Source organism: Elaeis guineensis, chromosome 14 (assembly GCF_000442705.2).
Source record: "Elaeis guineensis isolate ETL-2024a chromosome 14, EG11, whole genome shotgun sequence".
NCBI lineage: Eukaryota > Viridiplantae > Streptophyta > Magnoliopsida > Arecales > Arecaceae > Elaeis > Elaeis guineensis.
The window spans coordinates 58,474,446-58,498,827 of NC_026006.2; the positions used below are offsets into that span (position 1 = coordinate 58,474,446).

Consider the following 24,382-nt stretch of genomic DNA (forward strand, 5'->3'; position numbering starts at 1 on the left):
AGTAAATAAAAAAAACCATCATTAAGTCATTAGTTATCTTATAATGATTTATTATAATGGGAAACATAGAATGAAAATAATGATCATTCCATTTTTTTAATATTACTTATCTCTACTATATTGAAAGATGGTCGAAATCCTTATAATTGTATTATAATGGTATAATCACGTTATTCAAAACCAATATGTAATGCTGGTAGTTACGATGAGTACACGAGACAGAAGTTCAAAGGAAAATGATACTTCTACCGAAAAAAAAAAAAAAAAAGGGAATATGATACCCAGGACACGGTGTTCCCACGTCACCATGTTTTTAACCTTGCTTTATCCTCATCGGAATACATGGAAACGCCTAATTTTGTGGCCTCATTCATTTAGCGCATCTCAATGCATCATTATGAAAATCAGTGGTTGTGATTGGCAATCAGGTTGGTGCACTTAGTGTGGGTAATAATTTCTCCCCTCGTTAGTCTAAATGGAATCATCATGGTGATCTAAGATTATTATATTTTGATATAGATAATTTGATTGTCAGTGATCTAAGATTACTATATTTTGATAGATCATAGTTCAGTAATTAAAGATTATTTGATATTTTATAGAAATTTAAGGTGATTGGCCATATAATATCAAAATAATCTTTGATATATTTTTTAAAAATATAAAATATAATAAAATATTTCTATTCTAATTTAAAATTATCATTGAATTATAATATAATAATATAATATAATATCAAATATATAATATTGATATAATATATTAATAATATTAATATATTATTTTTTTACTAGACTCAAAAATATTTTTTTTCTTAGATTTCAGTCCAACATCATTAACCAAAAGCGGTCTAAAATTTTTAACCTTAAGATTGGATATGTGATGGATTAAGTATAATTTAAAGAATAAAGATGATCTGAAGCACCGTCACATGAGACCATCGTGATATAATTAAATATAATATTTTTATTATTTTTATCTATATTATTTTTGATTTTAAATTGATTATCCCATACGAAACACCCTCCTAATGGACGGCGTATACGCTGGAGCCATATCCTATACAACTCATTTAGGATATGGTCGCGGTTGCGGGTGGGACCATACCCTAAAACGCATTTAGGATACGATCACGGTTGCGGTTGGGACGACATTGCCGTGCACGGTCTTCTTTATCCTCGACGCATTATAAGTTTTAGTTTAATCAAGTTTATAGCTTCCATATTTGGAAGGCTGAATTCTCGGCCTCTGTTTCTACCATCACCAACTCGGACAAAAAGGTCGGAGAGAGATTTTAACCCCAACTCTCCCACTTCCTTCTCAAGGGTAATGGCTTTCAGGCGCATCTGCCGCTACGCCCGCCCTCGGCCTCCTCTTCCGCTCGCTGCAATCGAATCCCCGCGGCCGTCCCCGGAATCGGCCACTCCGCCGCTCTCGGGTTCTCTTCTCTCCTCCCCCTCTCGCCGCTTCTCCGCGCCGATCGGACATTCGCTTCCTCCTCTCTGTACTCTCCCGTTAGTGAGCAATTACACTCTCTTCCTTTTCTTACAGTGATTGCCCCCAAGATGGTTTCTTTTTTTGATGGGCGATCTCTGTTTTGGTTTTTTGGATGCGAAGTTTGAGGGCTTGTGGACTGCAGCAAGGGATCGGTGCTTGACGACTCAGGCTTGGGTTGATGTCCCTATGGGAGGTGTGGTGGAGGTGCCTCTGGCGCAGACTGGGGAAGGTATTGCCGAGTGTGAACTACTCAAATGGTTCGTCAAAGAGGTGAGATCGGTGTTTTTTCTTGCGTTTGCTTCAATTGGTTCAAATTTACTTCCACTTGCTATAAATATAGAAGCCCATTTAGTTAGTGTGATGTATAGTAGAAGGTAGTAGTGGACGCTTGCGTGAATTGGATTTCTATTGCTATGGTGCTTATGAAAATTATAAAAGTTAAAATCTTGGAAAGAAAACAAGATGGAAAGTCATTTGGGAGGGAGATATGGTAAATTCAGGAGGAGTTCTGATTCGTGATTTGGGGAAGCAGTTGTTGAGTTGATCGGACAGTTAGTAAGAAAGCAGCAGTTTGTTCAGTGCATGGCACTCCGATTTATAGTCCCGTTCCATGCATAATTTCCCACCTACAGTACCTTAACTTGAATTCAACTTGAAATGCCTACCCGTCTAAGTGGTTGATCTTGAGGACTAACATATAATCAATTCGAAATTCAGATTTTAAATATAAAAATTTGGAACTTTTTTCAAAGTCTCTGATATTTACTTTCTATGTATTCTCTGTGTATTGTTGGTAAGTCCAAATGATTACCAAACTTGGAGTGTTGACCTGTAGGAATTCTGTGTCCTCTATGCATTCCCTAACAACAGTTCAACCAGTTTGGGCACTCCTCGAGTCACTCACTTTACAGGACACCTTCAACTAATTTTGGCCCAATATTTCTCTGTGTGCTTCTACATGAGTACTATGTTATAAAGTGTTGGACAAGCAGTTGTTATTCCCAGTCATGTCTATTGAAGTGTTCATCTGTATTTATTTGAATTGAAATGTATTTTGAAAAGCTTTTTCTAAATCAAGAAAACATTAATACTCTTCAACCGTGAGATATTATAAAAGATCAGAAGGGACATGGGATTGGGTCTTGTAAAGAAGAACTATGATAGATGAGAAGAGTGTGTAAGCCTCTTTTGATAAGCATTATGTTGATGATGTACTGCATGTGTTAGCTAGTTTTGTCCTCATACAATTTCCTGATATCAACTTGTTGTGAACATTTACATTTATTCAAAAACATAAGACGACACAAAGCTTTTTGATATAGTCTCTCATAATTTTAATGAGTTCTCTCAAAAAGAAGTGCATTACAAAATTTAAGGGCAAAACATTGAAATTTTTCATGGTTGTTAACTTACACCACATTACAACCAAAATTCCAACAAACTGCTATGTTGGAAATGGACATTTCATTTTGACTTTAGGTAAAGGTCTTTGTGTTGTCATGTACTTATATCTGATACATACACATTATGATGTAAATGTTTTTGAAGTAGCATGTGTAATGTTAAAAGGGTGGAAGTGGCTAGGGTCCTAAGCCCTTGAGCCATAAGGTATGAGTTTCACAGGTTCTCTTCAATACAAAAAAATATGTATAAAATAAGGAAAAATCATGTAAAAAAGCCAGCTAAAAGACATCAGTGCCATGTATGAATTTGGTTGATTTAGCAAATCCTTAAGCATCTAGCATTTTATTATCATATTTTCTAGGCTAAGTTGAAGGATGCAGTGATATGTATGAATTTGGTTGATTTAGCAAATTCTGTAAGCATCTAGCATTTTGTTATTGTATTTTCCAGGCAAAGTTGAAGGATTCAGTGATACATCTTACCATAATTAAGGTTGAAATTGGATAATTCATGTACATCTTGCAAAAATAAGTTGGACAATCCATCCTCTTTCATTGTTAGTGAAACTACATACTCTGGTGGATTTGCCTCCTGTAAAAATGACATGCCACGAGGCACTAACCTCGAGGCTTTCTTCTACTGTGTTTGCATCACTTTGTAGAACCAAACCAAGAGGCTCAAAGGCACCTTTGAGAGCTTGTACTTGAGATGTGACCTGGCATGGACTCGAACAAACATGTTCAAATACTTAACATACAGTTGCTGTTTTGCTATTAGACAATGCTTGGCTCGGCATAAAGCAGGTATAATGCTTGGAATAAGCCTTATACCTGCCAAATGGGTTTTGGGAAACAAGCATAACCTAGGAATAGTTATGCTGCTCAAACTTTCTTATGTCAGGCTTAATTATTCCATGGGAGAGCTGTCATAAGTTATTCTTTAGTCTATAAGTATATTTATACTTGATTTTTACATTTTTATGGACTAAAAACCTTATAAAAAAGTTGTTCTAAAAACTGTAGCCAAACAAAAATTAAAATATCTTGTGGGATAACTTTTGCTATTCCCTTTTTCTTATTCCAAGCCAAACAAGGCCTTAATGTGTAGATGTATCTTTTATTTCTTAATAAATTTTAATTCTAATTTGTCTTAGGTGAACTGCATGCATCCAGATTCTTCAATTGCTGTAATTTGCTTTGGCCATACCTTGATTAGGTAGATGCCATATTTTTCGTTTCAATGCTATCATCTACTTAAGTATATATGTAACCATCTAGATGTTGTTGTCATAGCTGACAATTGGTTAATGTTTTCTTGTCAGGGTGAGGAGGTAGAAGAATTCCAACCACTTTGTGAAGTACAGAGCGACAAAGCAACCATTGAAATCACAAGTCGTTATAAAGGAAAAATCCTTCAGATTCTTTTTGCTCCTGGTGATGTAGTCAAGGTAGAGTGGCATCGGATCTCATGTTTAAGGGAGGTTTCGCTCCTATATTGGATTCCTTATTTAGAACAATTTAAATCTTTTTCATTTATTAAGTCTCTGGTTTTTTTTTTGATGTTATATTTATTAAGCCTCATAGTTGACTCCTTCACTTGAGACTTCTATCCATTTGGAATCTGACTGCTGACCTTGTGAATGATGATATATCACTAATTTCAAGATCAGTGGGCTGGTTCTTTTAGGCTCAGTAAAATAGTTTAAGATTTTAACACAAACTTTTCTCAAGCTTCTACAATGTCAAATTTCTAAAACTTATAGGCAGTTGCAGTGAACCCTTGGAACAAATTCATACCCAAAACGCAATCAGTGACTTACATAAGATTATGCTCATAAGAGAGCAAGTCTTCTCAAATTTGTAATTTGTCATTCAGTACAACTCTTTCGTCAAAAAGGGGTGGTTCTTATTCTCATATTCTGTACTAATATTTGTTTTCATCTAAGTTCATTCATACAGCATTGACTTGAAAATTGTCTTAGATGATGTTTCCTGGTAAAATGCATTTTGGTTATATGTAGACAAATGGTGGCATATTTATGCATCGCTACTTTGTCCTGTTACAGAATCTGAAACATATGCAATTTTCCTTTCCCCTTATTTGTATATAATTGCTTCAAGTACAAAAAAAACCCTATCATCTATGTAAATTATAAAATTCAATCTGCAGGTTGGTGAAACTTTATTGAAGATAAGTGCAGAAGATGCTCAGAGTCCTCTTACATCTGAGTGTCATGAGGATGCAACATCACTAAATTCTGAGCTATGTGAATCAGATTCTCAAAGATCATCGAATAAAGAGGAGGCTTTTAAGGGCGTTCTGTCTACACCTTCTGTTAGGCATCTTGCAAAGCAGTATGGTCTAAACATAAATGATATTCAAGGAACAGGAATAGATGGAAGAGTATTGAAAGAAGATGTCTTGAGCTATGCTGCTAGCAAGGGTATTCAGGAAGAACGACCTTCCCTTTCACAAGTCAATATTGTTGAACATGGGCTGTTGAAAGAAGCGAAAGCATTTCACATGGACATGCTAGATGAAAAATGCTATGAGGATACGACAATTCCTCTCAGGTAACTATGATTCTGTGAGGTAATGCTCAAAGTAATGTGAACATGGAGATGTATGTGATCTTGACTTTGTTTGTTGAGCCAGTATTCTACCAATAGTCTATGGATGCATATGCAATTGATGAAAAATACATGGTGGCATCTAAATTGAAAATTACTTGGTCAAGCATAATACACAATAACAAGAAATGCAAAATCCACACATTTTAGACATACCTAGGTTGGTTATAAACTTAGCGGTTTTAAACAACATGATGACATGTGATATATAACTTGAGAATATTTGTAATCCACTAAAAGTTGGTTTATGTGTTTTAAGATGTGCAAATCATAATCAACAGGGTAAATGCTCAATTTCTCTTCACTAAAAACCTCATGTTTGGTAACAACTTAATGCATAAAAAAGAACCCTCCTAAGCATTTGGCATTTTGGTCATGTTAACCATGGTTAACTATGTACCTCCTAAGCATTTGGCATTTTGGTCATCTTAATCATGGTTAACTATGTAGATTCTTAACTTAGATAGTAGATGATTCTTTTTTGCTCTCATAGGATTTTGGCACAGATCTTGGTATAGGGTTTTGGTGTAACTCTCTCAGTTCTTATATATATTGCACCAAGGTTCATCGAATTGGAACCGAACTCCATGCCCACCGATTGGCGGTACGGTTTGGTCGTGCCTCCATACCGAGTTGTACCGGGTTCGAATCAACACGGCAAAGAAAGTAGAAGAGTGGGAGAACCAAAGGAAAAGAGAGAGAGAAGGGAGAGAGAGGTCGGCTGGCCACGGATGACAATGGTGCATGGGAGAGGGTGAACTAGAGAGAGGAAGAGAGAGTGCTCTAGCCCCTATTTCATTGGACTCGGATAGACTCTCTGGTAGCCCCCGAAGAGCTCTCCCTCTCCTTCCCCCTCTTTCTCTCTCTCCAATTCATTCTTTCCCGTGCACCATAGTCATCTACAGCCCTCCAGCTGTCTCCGACGGCCTCCCCATTCTTTACCTTTCCTTCTCTCCCCCCTCTCTCTGTCTCTTTTTAATTTCTTTCCTTCGATCTTCTGGATTTCATGTTGGAACAGTATCAGTAAGCCGTCGGTATAATTCAGCATGCCCCAAACCGTCTAGTTCAGGTCGGTTCGGCGAACGCTATGTTGAACCTTATAAATTAAATCCAGATAGAGATTTGATGTTGAAGGTTTGAGAGAGCTCCATCAAGGCTATAGGAATGACATCAAGGGGTCTGCCCAAGAGCGGAATTCCTGCTAGAGTCTGGAGATCATGCTTTACAATGAGTTTGCAACTTGAAAGAAATGGGTTGTCAAACACCAGATTCTCCAATATTTAAGATGGATTTATGTAATAAAAATAGTGAGAAAGGTAGTTTACAAAGTTGTAGCTAATGTCATACTTTATACGGTTAGGATCACAATAGATGGTGGATTGAGGATGTCTTCATATGCCTGTGAACAACCAATACACCCCATTTAGCTTTACTCGGATAAAATTTGAAAAAGCCATTTGGTGTATATTCAGTTTCATTGGTGATTTAAGGGTTGCCCTATTTTCTTTTTTGGGATTTGTTTACTTTACCACCAATTAAATGACTGGAATGCCATTTTTCCTTCCATTCCATGTGAATAAAATAAAAAGTTTTATTGGTTATTTCACAGCTGTGTGAACTCCCGTTACCTTCGGTGCATATTATCTATAACACAATCAAGCATTGTGTGAAAACCTAGTTACTTATATCAACTTTATGAATCCTTTTGAGTCAATTTTTCCTATTAGGCTATCTTTGCTATTGTGACGCCTGCACCCACTCTCGATCCTGGCAACTAAACCATAAACTTGGATGACCAAAGATCATGTCAAGAGATTATATTTATAGAGTTCGTCATGTTCCTTTTCAGTCTGCTGTTATGTTTGCATATGTTTCTTCTCAAGAGGACAAGTTATTTCAGCACTCTTGAATTATCTTCAAGTTCTGTTTTATATCTTATCAATATTTTAAATCTATAAATAGTGGAATCCTCGTCCATCAAAATCTGAGGTTAACATTTTTTATGTTTCAGGGGATTTCAGAGGTCTATGGTTAAATCAATGACCATGGCTGCCAAAGTCCCACATTTTCATTATCTAGAAGAAATAAATTGTGATGCTCTTATAGAACTTAAAGCAGCCTTTCAGAATGACAATGCAGATCCAAATGTGAAACACACCTTTCTTCCATTTTTCATAAAGTCTCTTTCAATGGCGTTGAGTAAATATCCCCTCTTAAATAGTTCCTTCAATGAAGAAAATACTGAGGTCATCCTGAAAGGTGTGCAGGCATTCTCCTGTTGCAGTTAATACTCTGTTATATATTTGATTTTATGCTAGTATTGTGTCCATACTTAATGCATATCTTTCTAGGATAAACAAGAGATACCATACTGGTGCATGGAATTATGTGTGCTGCCATTGGTGTGTATGGTATTTCTAGCAGTTGATAGTCCACATTGATCTGCACAGTTTACATTTCAACATACATATAAAGCAAGTGTATGCATTGCAGCCTATTCATGCATTATGTTCTTTTATTATCAAATATGTAGAAATATCATTCAGCTAATATCCTACAAGCACTATCTTCATGGAAATGTCGTTGAAAAATGAATAGTTGAGGGCATAACCATACATCAAGATATAAGGAAACTAGGTTTAAGTTCTTTTTATTATCTTTCTGACAAGTAATGTCATACATTTCAGTTACATCTGTGTTATTTGTAATACAACACTTATTAGATACCACATTCTCAAAAATTAAAAGAAAAAAAAAAGACAGACACATATTAGATAGTAATTTCATATTACCATATGCTAAAAAATTGCTAGTGGACTGCATTTTTGCAATGAATTGTAACTTGACTATATACAACTTTCATTCATGTGTGATGCTATGAATGTATTCTATTAAACGACATCATTTTCAGATTTGAGCTTGTATCCTGTAATGCAGTCATATTGGGTTCCTTTTTCCCGTTATATATCGGATTAGTTTTTGTTCGCTTTGCCAACATATGCTTCCAGAAGTTTTGTTTTTCTTTTCTTTTGGTTTTTTTTTGTAATTTCCAGAGTCAATAAGGAGACATGTTTTCTTTATTCACAATAATCTCTTTAAAAAAGTATATATGTAACCTCATAGACTCCACTCAACTATCGAAGTTGCGCCAGGAATGAACAAAAATATGCTTCATATGCCTTTTTTGATGGCTTCTAGATCTCTTCTTGATGCAGATTTGTGACTAGTTGTCCATTATGAAGACTTTGACATCACATCATTATTAATTATGTCATTGTATTATGGTTCCTTGTTATTTCAAACCAAGCCTATTGCTTCAACTTATTATTTGTGTAGGCTGCCACAATGTTGGTGTTGCTATGGCTACTCCCAATGGTTTAGTCGTACCAAACATAAAGAAGGTTCAATCACTTTCTATATTGGAGGTTAGCTGCAACCTCTTCTAAGTTTTCTTGCTATAAACAAATTTTCCCTTCTGAAAGCTTATTCTATCTTGTCCTATCTTTTAGAGTCTTCTGACATATTTAATGCAATAAATGTAATGGTTTTTATATGCTACTTATGTTGTTCAACTTTATACTAGCTGGAGATAAGCTTGTTATTGGATAGAAGGTTCTTCAGAAGCCGCTTCACCATGGCCATTGTGATTCAGCCTCCGATCTCTTTCATATACTATTGAATTAGTTCAGCTAATTATTTGAATGGTTATTTTCACATGAATACTGATTATTGTTGTCAAAGAAATAGATATTTTTGGTGACTTTTTATTTTTTGAGACTTTCAAACTATTTCAGCTTAAGGATACTATTTAATAAAAATACAAAATTTCACATATAACTCATGACTAGTTATGTATTGTTCATAAATTACTGCTGAAGGCTTTCTAATTTTATTCATTTTTTCCCCAAATGCTGCTGTCCGTATGTTCTTAGTTGTATCTGGAATATCTCTATTCTAGTTTCTAGTTTCCTGTTGTAAATTGTGAAAAGTGAATGCATGAACATGGAGACAAATGAGAAATAAAAGTATTGGTCTTTGTTAAGCAAGAGCATCAGGTTTATCTCCTCTCTAGAAAACCTTAAGCTAGCATATTATTCCTCAAATCATTTTAAATCAAAGCATAATCCTCTATGTCCCTGGCTGTTCCATAAATGGCCTCTCATATAATTTATAAACAATCTAAATTGAATCGTATATTAGTGATCTAGTGATACTCGAAGAGTTCCAAAGGGGTGGTTACACACTGTCAACAATAGCATGGAGGGCAACTGCATAGATCTGTGCATAGGCAATATGACAATGATACACCACCAAAATAAATGTATGACCACAAAGCATGGAATGACTAGTATATATTTAATTTAGTTATTGTCATGAGCTTATGGATCACACACAGCTAAATCTTTGATTGAGGTAGGAAGAGGAATAGCTGGAGGCTTTATAAAATTTTAAAAGAACTGTAGATTAGGTGACAAAATGCCCTGACATGTGAAAGATGACCAACAAAATTACAATCAATCTCTGTATACTTTGTTAGTACTGGATATCTAGCAAATGTTTTGCTGAAAATCTTCCATGAAAAAAATGAAAGAAAAACATGAATGACAAGGTAGTTGATGGTGGCATTTGATTACCAACATTGCACATTGTCAGGTCAATAAATGTGAAAACACTCAAAAATGCAAGCTGAGAGGATGGGGTTTCAAAGAGCATAAATGGAAGATGGGGCCCCAAAAGCAGTGGTGCTAGTTGTTGATCTGATAAACATTGAGAAGTAAAGGTTTCATTTTCTAAAATGAAGAACATTTCCCACCAAGGGTCAGTGTAATAATACCTTTCACTAATAATGGAGAATTTTGTGAACTCATGCTATGCATAAGAAATATTATCTGCAAAACTAAAACAAGGGATGCACAAAAGTGCAGCATTATGGAATTGAAGTGAAAATAACTATTTTCTTCCAGTGTCTTGCAAGTTGGCATAAACCCTTTCATAAAGCAGAACACTGTTGCATAACGTAAGTTCCAAGATGCATTCAAGGTAATCTTGACTGTTGTTTGGCTTTGTGCTTTTTGTAGGAGAGCAGAATGCTTCCTTAGTTAACCATCATGAAGTGATATGAATATATTTCATGTCACTTTTGGTGGCCTGTCAAGATAAAAGTATTGCTTGTAAGCAAATACATTCAGCTTGAAAACTCTTCAGGAAACTAAAATTGTATTTATATTCTCCATGACAGCACAAATTCTTGATTTTCCTTTATACAATGGCTGTAAATTAGATATGATTAGACATTTCATATCTTTAATATTTTTATCTTGTCACCTATCATGCAAAACTCTATGCTCATGTATGCAAATTGTGTAATCAGATTACGAAGGAATTATCACGCTTACAGCAGATGGCATCAAATAACAAGCTGAATTCTGAAGATATTACAGGGGGAACAATAACTATAAGCAACATTGGAGCAATTGGTGGCAAATTTGGCTCTCCACTGCTCAACTTACCTGAAGTTGCCATAATTGCAATTGGACGGATTCAAAAACTACCCCGCTTTGATGATGATGAAACTGTTTATCCCGCTTCTGTTACCAATGTAAGTTGCTATTTTAGGAGTATTATGACTATGATCTGTGTTTATGTGTGTTCCTCTGCTTGTGTGTGGTACATCTTCATCTGCAGGTGATGGATCCATGCATGCATGTGGACTTTATGATATATGTGTGTGCGCACGTGCCTCTGCTTGTTTTTATGGCACATCTGCATGTGTAGGTGCATAAGCTGCATGCATGAGCTCTGTGTGTGTGTGCATGCGTACGAACTATGTGTGCGCATGTGTTTGTGCATTCTGCAAGTGTGCTTTTCATACAGATTAGCCAAGCGAGAGGTAAGAGATGCGATCCATAATTCATATATACTCAAGCAGCAAGATTACATAATGTAATATCAGTACTCAAGCTGAGACCTCAACAGCTTCAAATTCACATGTAAGAACATCTGTTATTAGCTTAGATTACAGAGACAACTGTTCCATATTTGACTTGCATACAAGCAGCAAGATTAGAGACACATTTAAATTTTAATAATAATGTTCAACTATAACTTTTATCCCTGTCCATCAACAGAGGGAATCTGTGATAGGTAAGAATTCCAGCAAAAGGTTCAGATTCCCCAAAGTAACTTATTATAGGATAGCAGTGATTAGCATAATCTAGTGAAGTTATTTGTTAAGTTCGTCTTTGACATGGATATCACTAGTTGTAAGCATGATATTTTGACTACTCTCATTGTATATGATAATGTCACCTTCATCTGCCATCTAAATTTTTCATCCTTTCTAGCTTTCCAACCCGGGGGAAAAACATCCTGTGAAATTATAATTGTGTTTTAGGCTGTTAACTAACTAAAACATCTATGAGATGAGTTAGAAATTTGTGTTTCAGTATATTTTGCTTCTATTTCTTTTGATAAACTTATAGGTTTCACTTGTTTTGACAATACTGCCATGAGAGCAACCTACATTTTGGATGCTAAAAGTTTCATGTGTAATGATTTGTGATTTACAGGTCACAATTGGAGCAGATCATAGAGTTGTAGATGGAGCTACTGTTGCAAGATTTTGCAATGAGTGGAAACTTCTGGTGGAAAAGCCAGAGCTACTCTTGCTGCACATGAGATGATTTGGAGAAATAACAGAATGTGGAGCCCAATCTGCAATGATACATTTGACTATTATGTTCTCTCCTGAACAAAGAGAAGCCAATAAAGGTTTTATAGGTACACAATCGTAAATTTTTTCAATGGATGTAACCCATATGTTCGAGTGGGATGTAATAGGTAAACCCTTTATGACAGTGACATGTAATGTGGTCTTCAGTGATTTATGTAACAATTGTGGCTCCATCCTTAATTTCTGAAGAATTTACCATCTCACTGGCTAAGGTGATACTCTATATCTTTGTTAGGAGGTATCTGATAACAGAACGGTGAGTGCTGGAAAATAAAGGATTTTGGTCACATATGATGAATGCAGCAAACATGAAATTATTGGTACAGCGGGATGGGAAAAGTGAGTTAGGGCAAGGTTATAAGTGCTGGTGTTATAACTATTATAACAGCTGTTATAACGATTTCAGTCACCTCCTGTTATATATTACGCACTAAGGTAAGGGAAAAATAAAGGTCGCTATAATACGTTATCTAGTGTTTGACAATCTTTTGTAACATTAATGATGGTTTCTATTTTCACATGTTCCTTTGTTTAATTTTTTTTTTTTGCAAAATTCAAATTTTTAGTATTAAACTTTTCTTCAATAATGATTGCATAGTCAAAAATAATTTTTTTTATCTAATAAAAGTGAACATAAAGATAATGTTATTATTTTTCATTATAATAATGTTACAATGGCTGTTATAATAGTGATTATAACTGTTTCAATGGGATCCATTATAATGAGATGAGGTATTATTAAAATCTTTGAGTTTCGCATGAGCCATGGCTAGCATGATGAAGGAGAGATTAATGCTTGCATGGTATACACCGTGTGGTAGCGCGCACAGCCAATAATTTTCATTGATTTTTGTGAGTTCTATTCATCAAGCATGCATCTCAATGCCTCATTATAGGAACCAACGGGCATGATTGGCTGCATGTATAGTCATTTTGGTGCATGCAGTATAGACAATAATGTCTCGTGATGAAGACCTGCTTTGGGTTTAGCTTGACCCATTGCTTGCAAGCCAGCAGGCACTATTTGTCGCTGCTTTCTATAATCTATTCACAGCTTGTCCACGAAGCATTCTAAGGTTTGGTGGGGTGGATCTGTAGATAGCAACCTGAATCATACTTATGAAGATTAACCATGCCTGACCCTATGGCCTAACATCATTTCCAATGTGATCAAGTTTTCAAGTCAGCCTAAAGACTTGCTGGTGATCTAGCTCATTTGTATGATTTGGATGTATGGTAGGACCAAACGTATATTTGGATGGCATTTCTGAAAATCAAAAGACGGTAAAAAGGGAAATATGAGTGGGATACTGTATGTGAGTGACCACAGAGGAGACTCACAGGTAGAAAATGGATTTGATATATGAATTTTGATGAAATTGTCGCACCAAATTCAACCTGTTTAATAGTAATGTTGATAAACCAAATCATACTTGTTTATTAAAGAAGACTAGCTAACTCATCTAACCCATTTAATAAATGAGACAAATTGGGTCATATTTGAGATGGTAGGATCAACTTGTTCATTTTACTTGAGATGCTTAAACTGAAGTTCTTACGGTTAATTTGATGACAATTTAGCTTATATTATTCAATGGTAATCTACTAATTACACACACACACACACACACACAATTCTTCTGCTAATTAAATTCAAATCCAACCCATTTAATAAAAGGACTAGTCTTGTTGACTTGTTTATAATCCCAATCCAATCATGCTGAATCCAAATCCACAGCCTTCTGGGTTTGTGTTGGTGGAGTAAAGGATTGCCATCTTTCCCTTCCTATGTGCGTACGTTTGATCACAAAGTCATGGATCTTAATAATTAGTTGATGATCATAATTATTGTCGGCAAAAGTTTCAATGAATTGATGGCCATGACCCTCGAATAGGAATGGCAATATCATGCTTGGACCATCGACCCTCTTGAATCCACCAAAAAGAAAACGGTTTCAGGTGGGGTTCTTTCAGAATTGGGATGATTCCAGGGTAATTTGAAATTAACTCAACCATAAATTGGGTTTCCTTTAGCCTACTAGATAACATGGGTGGGCATATGGGATACCTCTGCTCTCAAACTTAGAATAATTGATAGTTCTCTAGGATTTTTTTTTTTTCATTGGATTTGGTTCATTGAAAGGGAGGGGGGGCGGCGCGGGGGGCGGTGGAAATAAATAGGATGGGCCACAAAATTTTTACATGTTGGATTTTATTTGAACCATTTTTAATTAATTTATGATAACTATATCCTAAATTTTTACTTTATTATTATTAATGATTGTATTTTTAAAGTTGCGTGAGATTTGTTGTTTGCGATCCTTGCATATCATATTTTTTTTATTTTCTCATTACATGTTCAAATTGACAGCTAAAACATAAATGGATGTTGTGTAGATATAAATTTATGTTGCGGCCAATCCTTTATTGCATCCATTGCTAGAGAAGAGCAACTACAAAAGAAGTTCTCACTGATCGAAATTGTATTCGGTGGAGACCCTCCGATGCTTAAGTCTGTGGAGAGTGGTGAACAGCAGATGAAAATTTTAAAATGACAGAGTTTCAGTCTAGAATTGTCTTACCAATACCGTTCAATTACTTTTCTTTTATAGATGATTCAGGTATAACCGTCGAGCACATGATCCCATTTTTTATGACACTAAATTATCGGACCATAATCATAGAGTTAATAGGCTGTTTATGTCCACTAATGACTATGACACGTAGTCGATAATCGTTTATAACGATTAGATGTATAGGTTCCACATATTCCGATCTTATGTGATCATGAAAAGATAAGCCGACTATATGTCGGTAATAGTAGTAGATCGGTAGTCATGGAGATCCAAATGAGCATCAGACGGTGACTCTGATATGTCGATAGTCCTCAGTCGGATATTAACTGAGTCGTCGTGGTTGTCCGTTGTTGGTTGATAATAGCCAACTATTGGTCGGTTAATTGATTGTTAGTCGGAGTATTATATTCATAAGGTCGATGTAGAGTCGAAGTCGGGAGTCGGTTGAATGGTCTCAATAATTGCCCCCCACTCTCAAGTTCAAGGTGGTCTGACATGTACACTGTCACGTGGTCAGTCACGTTGGATGAAGGAAGTTGTCATATCACGTGCTGCCTCGAGCCCCGACTCGACTGCTTATATTAATGAGTTTTTAGAATACGAGAGATCTCTGACTATTTTGCTGTTTCGATAGTTGTGAAATCATCATTGGACTGTCGTTTTGGTAAGATAATTCGGTGCCTAGGACATCCGGACGATTTGATTCTGACTAGTAGATTTTGACCACGTGTCCAAACATCATTGGATCTGAGCTGTTCACGTGGATAATGATGAGGTGACATGATCTGGGAGCAGGTTTGTCGAACTGTCCAACCAATAGTCGGTCTTGATGTCGCCACGTATCATCATCAGGAGGAATCTTGATTCGATCGATTTCATCTGGACTGTTGAGGGATCTTATATATATGAAGTCGCTTTCATCTAGATTTTACTTTGCATTTGTCGCCACCCTCTGCAATAGAAGGTTTTGCTGGAAGGTCGCCCCAGTACTAGGAGCTCCAAGGTCTTGTTTTTCGCTCCATCCTTGGTTTCAGGTCGAGTCCTTCCTCTTTAGGTTTCTTTTTTCTTCCTTTAAAGTTTTCTTTTTCTCTTCTTAGTTCTCCATTTTTCATGGCTAGTAGAAAAGCTTCTTCTTCTCAGAATAGTCGGTCAGGGAATCCTGCCAATGACTCTCCTTCGGATCTGAAAATGGAAGCTTCTTTCTTATCTACATCCAATATTGAATGGCTCCGAGAATAGTACCGTATCTCAGAGTAGTATCAGTTTTTCGCTCTTGGTTCAGACGGTCAGGTGAATTCTCCTCCTTCGGGCTAGGTCGTAATTTATGTCGAGAACCTTCGGGCCGATCTTCGATTCTCGATTTCAGAGTTCGTTCGGAATCTTTTTGATTATTATGGCCTCTGTCTTGCTCAGCTAGCCTCGAATTCCATCCGATTGATCATCAGCTTTGTCCTGTTGTGTCAGCTTATACTAACTATTCCTTATCCTTTCCTTTTTTAGTCTTTCTTTATCCTTCGTCCTCATCTGAAGGTCAAGGGTTGGTGGTTCTTCAACCTAAGAAAAAGACTTTCTTTTATCACCGGTCTTCCATCGTCCATTCATGGATAGAAGAATCATTTTTTTTGTTTCTTCTTCTCCCTGGAGTTTTTCTTCATGCTTGGGTGATCCAAGGACTGGTCCTAACGAGAACAGTCAGACAAAGGTCGATGATCGAAAAAATTTTCTCCGATTGAAGGACATGGCAATTCCACCGCAGCGAGAGCTAATGACTGAACAAGCTCTCTACGATGTCGGACTTACTTCGGTCACTTCTTTAGGTATAACATAGTCAGTTACTTTATCTTTCTTGTCTGTTTCTGAACTTTATACTGATTTCTTTGTTTTGATTGCAACTATGCAGCTAAGAGCATGAGTGTCGGCCGCTGATATCCACACGCACGCTGTCAAGAAGAAGACAGTAGCTGAAGCTGGACCCTCCCGACTGTCGAAGAAGGGTCAGTTCACCACTCCATCGGTACCGACGAAGGAATCCGACATTCCGTCAGAGACAGTTTTCGAGCCAGTCTTGGCATTGTCGGCCCCGACAATGCTTCTTGAGGCATCGTCTGCTGAAGATGGGACGATGGGAGAGGATGGAGCTACAATAGTACTATCGACAGCTCCATCAATAGAGGTTCGGATTGGGACAGGAGTTACGGTCGAACCTAAGCAGTCTGTGGCTGCACCAGTCGTTCCTCCAGCGGAACATTTTCAGACGCAGTCAAGCTCCGACTTTCCAGCATTCTCAAGTGTTGGACTGTCGATCGGAGATCGGGGGAAGGCGTTAGCTACTTCAACCGATGACGGGTCATCTGTAGGCCTTCCCACTCTTTTCGACATTCGAATCTCCGAGGGTAAGTCAGCCTTGACCAATCCGGCATTGGCCAAACGGCTCATCGAAGCTGCTCTTCTCCTGACTGATCGAGAGAATAGGAAGAATCGGACTGTCGCTGAAATATTTTCTTTCTTTTACCCGATGATACTCGGGGTAAGTTTTTCGATATTTTTCTTTTTTTGATCTAATCTGACTTGATTTATCTTCTGCTTTCAATGGGCGCATGACATGCATGATCTTGAAAGTAGCTATCGAAAGATTATCGACTTTCATTGATCGTGGATGGATAAGGTGGCGGCCGTCACCATCAAAAAGAATACTATCGTCAAATAACTCCAGATAGCAATTGAACGGGAGAAAGAACTTCAAGAGTAGACCTTCCGCATGATGGTCGATCTTCAGTCCTCCAAGGCCGAACTTGAATCGGCTCACCAGAACATCACATCCCTCGAGTCTCAGATCAAGAGCAAGAAGCACTCCATCCATCGGCTCCAACGAGGGAGGGATGGATGCATTGATGAACTTAAAGTCGAACGCAGAAGGCATCGGTCCACCCTAGAAAGACTGGCACTGGCTGATGCTGAGTCGGCCTCCACGCGAGCTGAAGCAGAGTCGGTAAGGGAAGCCCTAAGTCTGACCATCGAGAACTTCAAAAATTTTGAAGAATTCAAGGAAGAAATTCTTGAAGGCGGATATGCTTCCTACTGCATCGAGTATGAGGACGGTCGAAATGTGATCAGAAAATTGTATCCAGACTTGGACTTGAGCAGCATCATTCCTCTTGGTTCGAAAGATGAAGCTGTTGAAGAAGGGACTACACCGACCGAAGATGATGCACCGACTATACCAAAAGCTATTCCAATCATCGATGCCGCACCGGAGCAAGGAGATGAAGACAACGACTGGTGATCGATATAGTATTTTTATTTTTTTGTAACCAAAAATTTTATAATCAAACATTGGGTCCAATTTTGTAACTTCCTTTCAATGAATGAAAGAAAAATTTTTAAAGTTTCTTTCTGTGTATCTGTAATGCCGTTGAATCATAGTTTGACTATCGAATATCGATTGACGAGTCGAACGTTCAGTAATAATTATAGAATTGTTTGTTAGTCAAATATCAATTGATATACTTTATCTTTTAGATATTAAGATAAATGGTGATAAGCCGAATATCTTTCAACTGATCGTAGTCAAGTCAGTATGTCTAGTTATTTGATAAATGGTGATAAGTCGAATATCCTTCGACTGATCGTAGTCAAGTCGGTATAGTTTCAATTCGACCTAGATCGTATTGATATAGAATTTCGCTTAGTTAAAATTAAGTCAGCATAAATAGTCATTTAATTAGAGTCGGCTTTTATAGTGAAAAGTTGAGATATAGTCGGTACCGAGATACAGTCAGTATATCAGCTTTTACAATAAAAATCGAGATATAGTCAATAGAAATTGACTGTCCATTTATCGGTCTAATGTCACTGAAGTTGGTCGAAACTTTTATGATTCTGAAATTTAATGTTTCATTCTGAGCATAATACATATAAACAACTTTATTGATAATATATCTTTTAGTTGTCAGCATTCTACGTTCGAGGAATAGCTGCTCCCTTAAGAATTTTCAGCCGATATGCATCCGATCTAAGTATCTCAATTATTCTGTAGGGTCCTTCCCAATTTGGAGATAATTTTTTTAATCCAGAGATTTTGAAACTTTCACTTTCCTTAGGATCATATCTCCTAGATGGAAGATCTTCAACTTAACTTTTGAATTATAATACCGAGCTACTTTTTATCGATATGCTGCCATCCGAACTTGAGCTTGCTGTCAGATTTCTGAAAGTAAGTCTAGATCGGCTCTCCGATATTCTGAATTGCTCGACTCATTGTAATATTCCACCCTTGCTGATGGTAATCCGATCTCAAGTGGGATCATCATTTATGTTCCATAAGCTAGATTGAATGACGATTCTCCCGTTGGTATGCGAGGAGTTGTTCGGTATGCCCATAGGACCGAATATAGTTCTTTCATCCAAAGATCTTTAGCTTCATTCAGTCTAATTTTGAGTCCATACAAGATTATTTAGTTTGTCACTTCCACTTCACCATTGGATTATGGATGATCGACTGATGTGAGTTTGTGCGTAATGTAAAATTTTATACAGAACTCTTTAAAGTTTTGATTATCGAATTATCGATTATTGTCAGTGATGATGGTATGTGGTAGATCGAATCTGTATATGATTGACTTCTGAATGAAGACTTTCATTTTACTTTCAGTGATCTGTGCCAGAGGTTCAGTTTTTACCGATTTGATAAAGTAATCAATGGCAATTACTATAATTTTTTTCTGGCCAGATACCAGATGCCAGAAGAAAAGGATTGAGTATGTCTATTCTCCATTGTGCAAACGGCCATGGTGCAATAATTGATGTCAACTAATTGGTCGGTTGGTGTTGTATATTTACATATTTTTGACATGGTTCACACCTTTGGACAAGTTTAGCTGCATCTTTTTTTATGGTAGGCCAATAATATTCTTGTCGTAAGACTTTATAAGCCAGAGATTTACCTCCCAAGTGATTTTCACAAATCTCTTCGTGAACTTCTCTGAGTGCATAGTCAGCATCTGTTGGCCTCAAACACTTCAGTAAGGAAAGAAAGAACGATCTTTTATAAAGTTGGTCATTCATCATAATATATTGCGAGGCCATCTATCTGAGTCATTTGACTTCTGAAGGATCTGTTGGTAGAGTTTCATCAGTCAAATATTGGATGATCGGATCATCTAGCTTGGCTCATCATTGATTTATAGTACTTTTTTTATTTTATTGATACTCGACTGTTCAAGACATTCGATTAATATCTGTCTAAGCGAGTTTGAGTAAAGTAGTTGCGAGTCGAGAAAGTGCGTCGGCTCGAGTATTTTCTATTTTTGGGATGTGAGAGATCTCAAAATCTTTTAGAATCGATGCAAGATCTTTCATTTTTTGAAGATACTTCACCATAATAGGGTCTTGAGCATCAAACTCGCCCTTAATCTATCCGATAATCAATTATGAGTCGGTGAAGACCTTCAGGTTATCTATGTCAAGCTCTAGGCAATTTTTAAGCTGGCTAGGAGTGTTTCATATTCGGTTTGATTATTTGAAGCTTTAAAATTGAATCGAAGGACATTCTGTTACAATCCTTTCAAAATTGGTGAGGATGAGACCAGTTCCATTATCCTGTGCATTAGATACTTCATCAATATATAGCACCCACGCCGATGTTAAGTCGGACTTGGGAGTTTCAACTGGCTTTATTTTGTCGTTAGTTTCATCCTCAGGATTATTATCAGGTATTGTATACTCGATGACAAAGTCGGCTAATACTTGTGCCTTCATCGATGGATGTGGGTGATATTAGATATCAAACTCACTGAGTTTTATTGCCCACTTTGTCATTCAACCTAAAATATCAGATCGGTATAAAATTTTCTTCAATGGCTGGTCTATCAAAATGACAATGGGATGTGCTCGGAAGTATGGATGAAGTCGCTGCGATAATATGATTAGAGCATATACCATCTTCTCAACTTTTGAATATCTTACTTCGGTATTGTGAAGTACTTTGCTAGTATAGTAGATTGATCATTGAATTCGATTTTCATCCTTTTGGACAAGTACCGAACTAACTGCCTCCATCGAAGTCGTCAAGTAGAGATACAAAGTTTCTTCGACCTTTGATTTTATAAGCAATGGTGGAGATGTTAGATATCTTTTTAGATCTTCAAAGGATTGTCGGCACTCATCTGATCATGAGAAGTCTTTTGCCTGCCTCAAAGTTTTGAAAAAGGATAAGTATCTTTCTGCCGATCTTGAGATGAATCGACTGAGTGCGGCAATCCTTTTATTAAGCTGCTATATCTCTTTCTTGGAACTAGGATGCTTCATATTGATGATAGTCTTTATTTTTTCGAGATTGATTTTGATTCCTCATTGCGATACAAAAAATTTGAAAAATTTTTCAGAAGTTACTCCGAACGCATACTTAGTCGGATTCAACTTCATCTGATGTCATCAAAGTGTGCTGAAGGCTTCTTCTAGATCTCGAACATGATCAGTAGTTTGAGGGCTTTTCATCAGTATGTCATCTACATAAATCTTCATATTTTGTCCAATTTGTGTCTTAAATATTTTGTTGACTAGCCGTTGATAGCTAGCTCTGGCGTTCTTTAAACCGAAAGGTATTACTTTATAACAGTGGATGCCTTTGTCGGTTATGAAGGCTGTATGCTCCTCATCTTCAGGTGTCATTCGAATCTGATTATAGCCTGCAAAGGCATTCATGAAGCTTAAAAATTGATGCCCCGAAGTTGTATCAACTAGTTGGTCAATCTTCGATAAAGAAAAATGATCTTTTGGATATGCTTCATTTAGATTTATATAGTCGATGCAGATTTTCTATTTTTCATTGGCTTTTCTCACCATTACTACATTGGTGAGTCAATCAGGATAATTAATTTTTTTAATAAAATTAGCTGCAAGGAGCTTGTCAACTTCTTCCTCAATGATCTTCTGTCTTTCAGGAGCAAAAGACCTTTTCTTTTGTCTCACCGGCCTAATCTGTGGATCAATATTTAGCCAATGGGTTATTACCTCTGGAAGAATGTCTGATATGTTAGTAGCCGACTAAGCAAAAATATCGGTGTTTGCTTTTAGTAGATTTATTAGTTGTTGCCGCTTCGGATCAGGCAACTGCGATCCAATCTGGACCGTCTTCTCAGGATCTTCTTCTTTTAGTGGGATGAAAAATAATTGCTCGACTGGTTCACCCCTTTCTTCATTTTCTCTTTGGTCCAATTTATCAATGGACAAAGAGTCTTCAGGTTGATTATTTTGTGTGGGGACCAGAAAATAATATCGAACAAGTTGTTGATCTCTACGTATCTCTTCGACTCCGTTTCTCGTTAGAAATTAGACCAATAGATGATATATTGAGACTACTGCTCTCAAGATGTTAAGTCTAAGTCGTCCGAGTATGATATTATAAATCGAAAAAACTCGGACAACCGTGAATGTTAAGAGAACAGTACTCTGTCATGGATCTATTCCGACAGTTAGTGGAAGAGTAATTTCTCCTTTCATAGTAACTGTATCTCCAGTGAAACTGATCAATGGTGTCGAGACTCTTTTGAGTCGATCAATCGGTAGTCGTATTCGAAAAAAATCGAGTAAAACAGAATATTTGTTGAGCTTTCATTATCCATTAAATTTTTTTTTACGTCATAATTTATTATCGTTGTCGAAACAACAACAGTATCATCATGGAGAGTTTGTATTTTTCGAACATCTTCTTTCGAAAAAATAATTAATTATCAAATCATCGTTTCTTCGTCGACTCTTCTTCGAAAGTTGCCCCCCAGTTCTTCTGTCGCTCGGAGATCATGCTACCATTGGTCAATTATTGAGTGTCTCTTCAGCTTGCGGCTGAGGTTGTTGGTCGGTGGGAGGTTGAGTCGGACGATTGCATTAGAATTTTTTAAGATAGCCTCATTGAATCAGGACCTCTATCTCATCCTTGAGCTGGATATACCGTTTGGTATCGTGATCATGATCACGATGGAACTGACAGTATTTTTTCCTATTACGGCTCCTCAATGGTGCTTTCATTGGCAGAGGGTGTCGTAAATACTCCTCTCCTTCGATCTCCATCAAAATTTACGCACAGAAAGCAGAAAGAGGAGTATAGGAGTTATACCTGTCATAGTTATTCGGCTTCGGACTCCGTTGTCAAAGTGAAGCTCACTTATTGATAGTCGGCCTATTTGATTCGGTTAGAGGTCCACTTTTCTTCTACTTCTTTTTCTGACCTTTTTCATCTGTCTGACATCGGTCAGAAGCAGCTTCATCCACACGAATATACTTGTACGCGTGCTCTAAAAGTTCAGCATAGATCCGAGAGAGAGTTTTATCTAAAGAATACGTAAATCTGGATCCCCTCAGACTCCTTTTTATGACCGATATGGCCATATCTTCATTGAGGTCCCTGACCTCAAGTGTGGCCATATTAAATCGAGCCATAAAATTTCTCAATGTCTCTGTCTCACCTTGCTTGATAGAGAAAAAACTATCTGATGTCCGTGGCGGTCTTCGACTAGTGCTGAAATGGGCCATGAAAGATTGTTCGAGCTGCTCAAAGGAGTTAATGCTCTCCGACTGCAATTCAGAATACCAGGCTCGAGCAACCTTCCGAATAGTTGTTGGGAAGCCAATGCATAAGAGGACGTCGGTTGTCCTCTGAGTCATTATGGGAGCCTTATAGCTTTCCAAATGGTCGATCGGGTCGGTGGAGCTATCGTATGCCTCCATCTGTGGTATCTTGAACCGAGATAGTATCGGTTTGTCCAGGATACGCTGAGAGAGAGGCTGGATAGTATGGAAGTCGTAGTCGTTGAAGGACTTCTGACCTTCCACCTGAAGTCGGGCAAGTCAGCGATCGATCTTCTTGAACTTGTGTTCATAGTCGTTAAGCCACCATTGTTGAAAAACTCCAGGGGTAGAATCCCTTGAAGAGCTTGAAGATGGAGAAGCAGAAGGTGTCTACGGTCTTTTCTCTTTTCTGATACTATGTGCATGAGAAAGAGAGGGAGAATGCCGTGAATGATGGATGGCACGGTGGGAGTGCCGAGAACGTGACTGCCCATCTCGGTGAGAGTGTCAAGACGGTCACCATTTTGAAAAAAAAGAGGGTGAATGCCGTGGTGGATGGCGGCTGTGCCTCGATGGCACTGACTGAGCTACCGACTCCTCTGCCTGCAGCTGCTATTGCTGAGTTTGCTATTGTTGGAGACTTTGAATCACCTCCATTAGTACCTTCATTTGCTGTATAAGTACAACAATTTGTGCATCTATAGTAACTACAGGACGTGAAGAACTGGGCTCTGCCACTGAAGGTGGGGGAGGAACATCTTCCCGACGGAAAGATTGCCTTGTTGATCCTGTTGAGTGTTGAGCTCTGATTTTTGGCATGATTGTTTGTATTCTCCCCCTTCCTGACGCGCCAATTTGTTGCGGCCAATTTTCTGTTACGTCCGTCGCTGGAGAAGAGCATCTGCAAAAGAAGTCCTCACTAACCAGAATTATGTCCGACAGGGATCCTCCGATGCTCAAGTCAGTGGGGAGTGATG

The 24,382-nt window shown here is 37.5% G+C and overlaps 1 protein-coding gene across 1 annotated transcript; it reads left to right on the forward strand.

Annotated features, from left to right (window-relative positions):
* Positions 1-1,218: 1,218 nt before the first annotated feature.
* Positions 1,219-12,416, forward strand: LOC105057459 (lipoamide acyltransferase component of branched-chain alpha-keto acid dehydrogenase complex, mitochondrial). Its single transcript, XM_010940073.4, is given in 9 exon segments — positions 1,219-1,438; positions 1,441-1,514; positions 1,618-1,767; positions 4,223-4,348; positions 5,071-5,474; positions 7,543-7,790; positions 8,868-8,956; positions 10,903-11,130; positions 12,101-12,416. Coding segments are annotated over 9 exon segments (1,542 nt in total). The 5' UTR covers positions 1,219-1,329; the 3' UTR covers positions 12,215-12,416.
* The last annotated feature ends 11,966 nt before the right edge of the window (positions 12,417-24,382 follow it).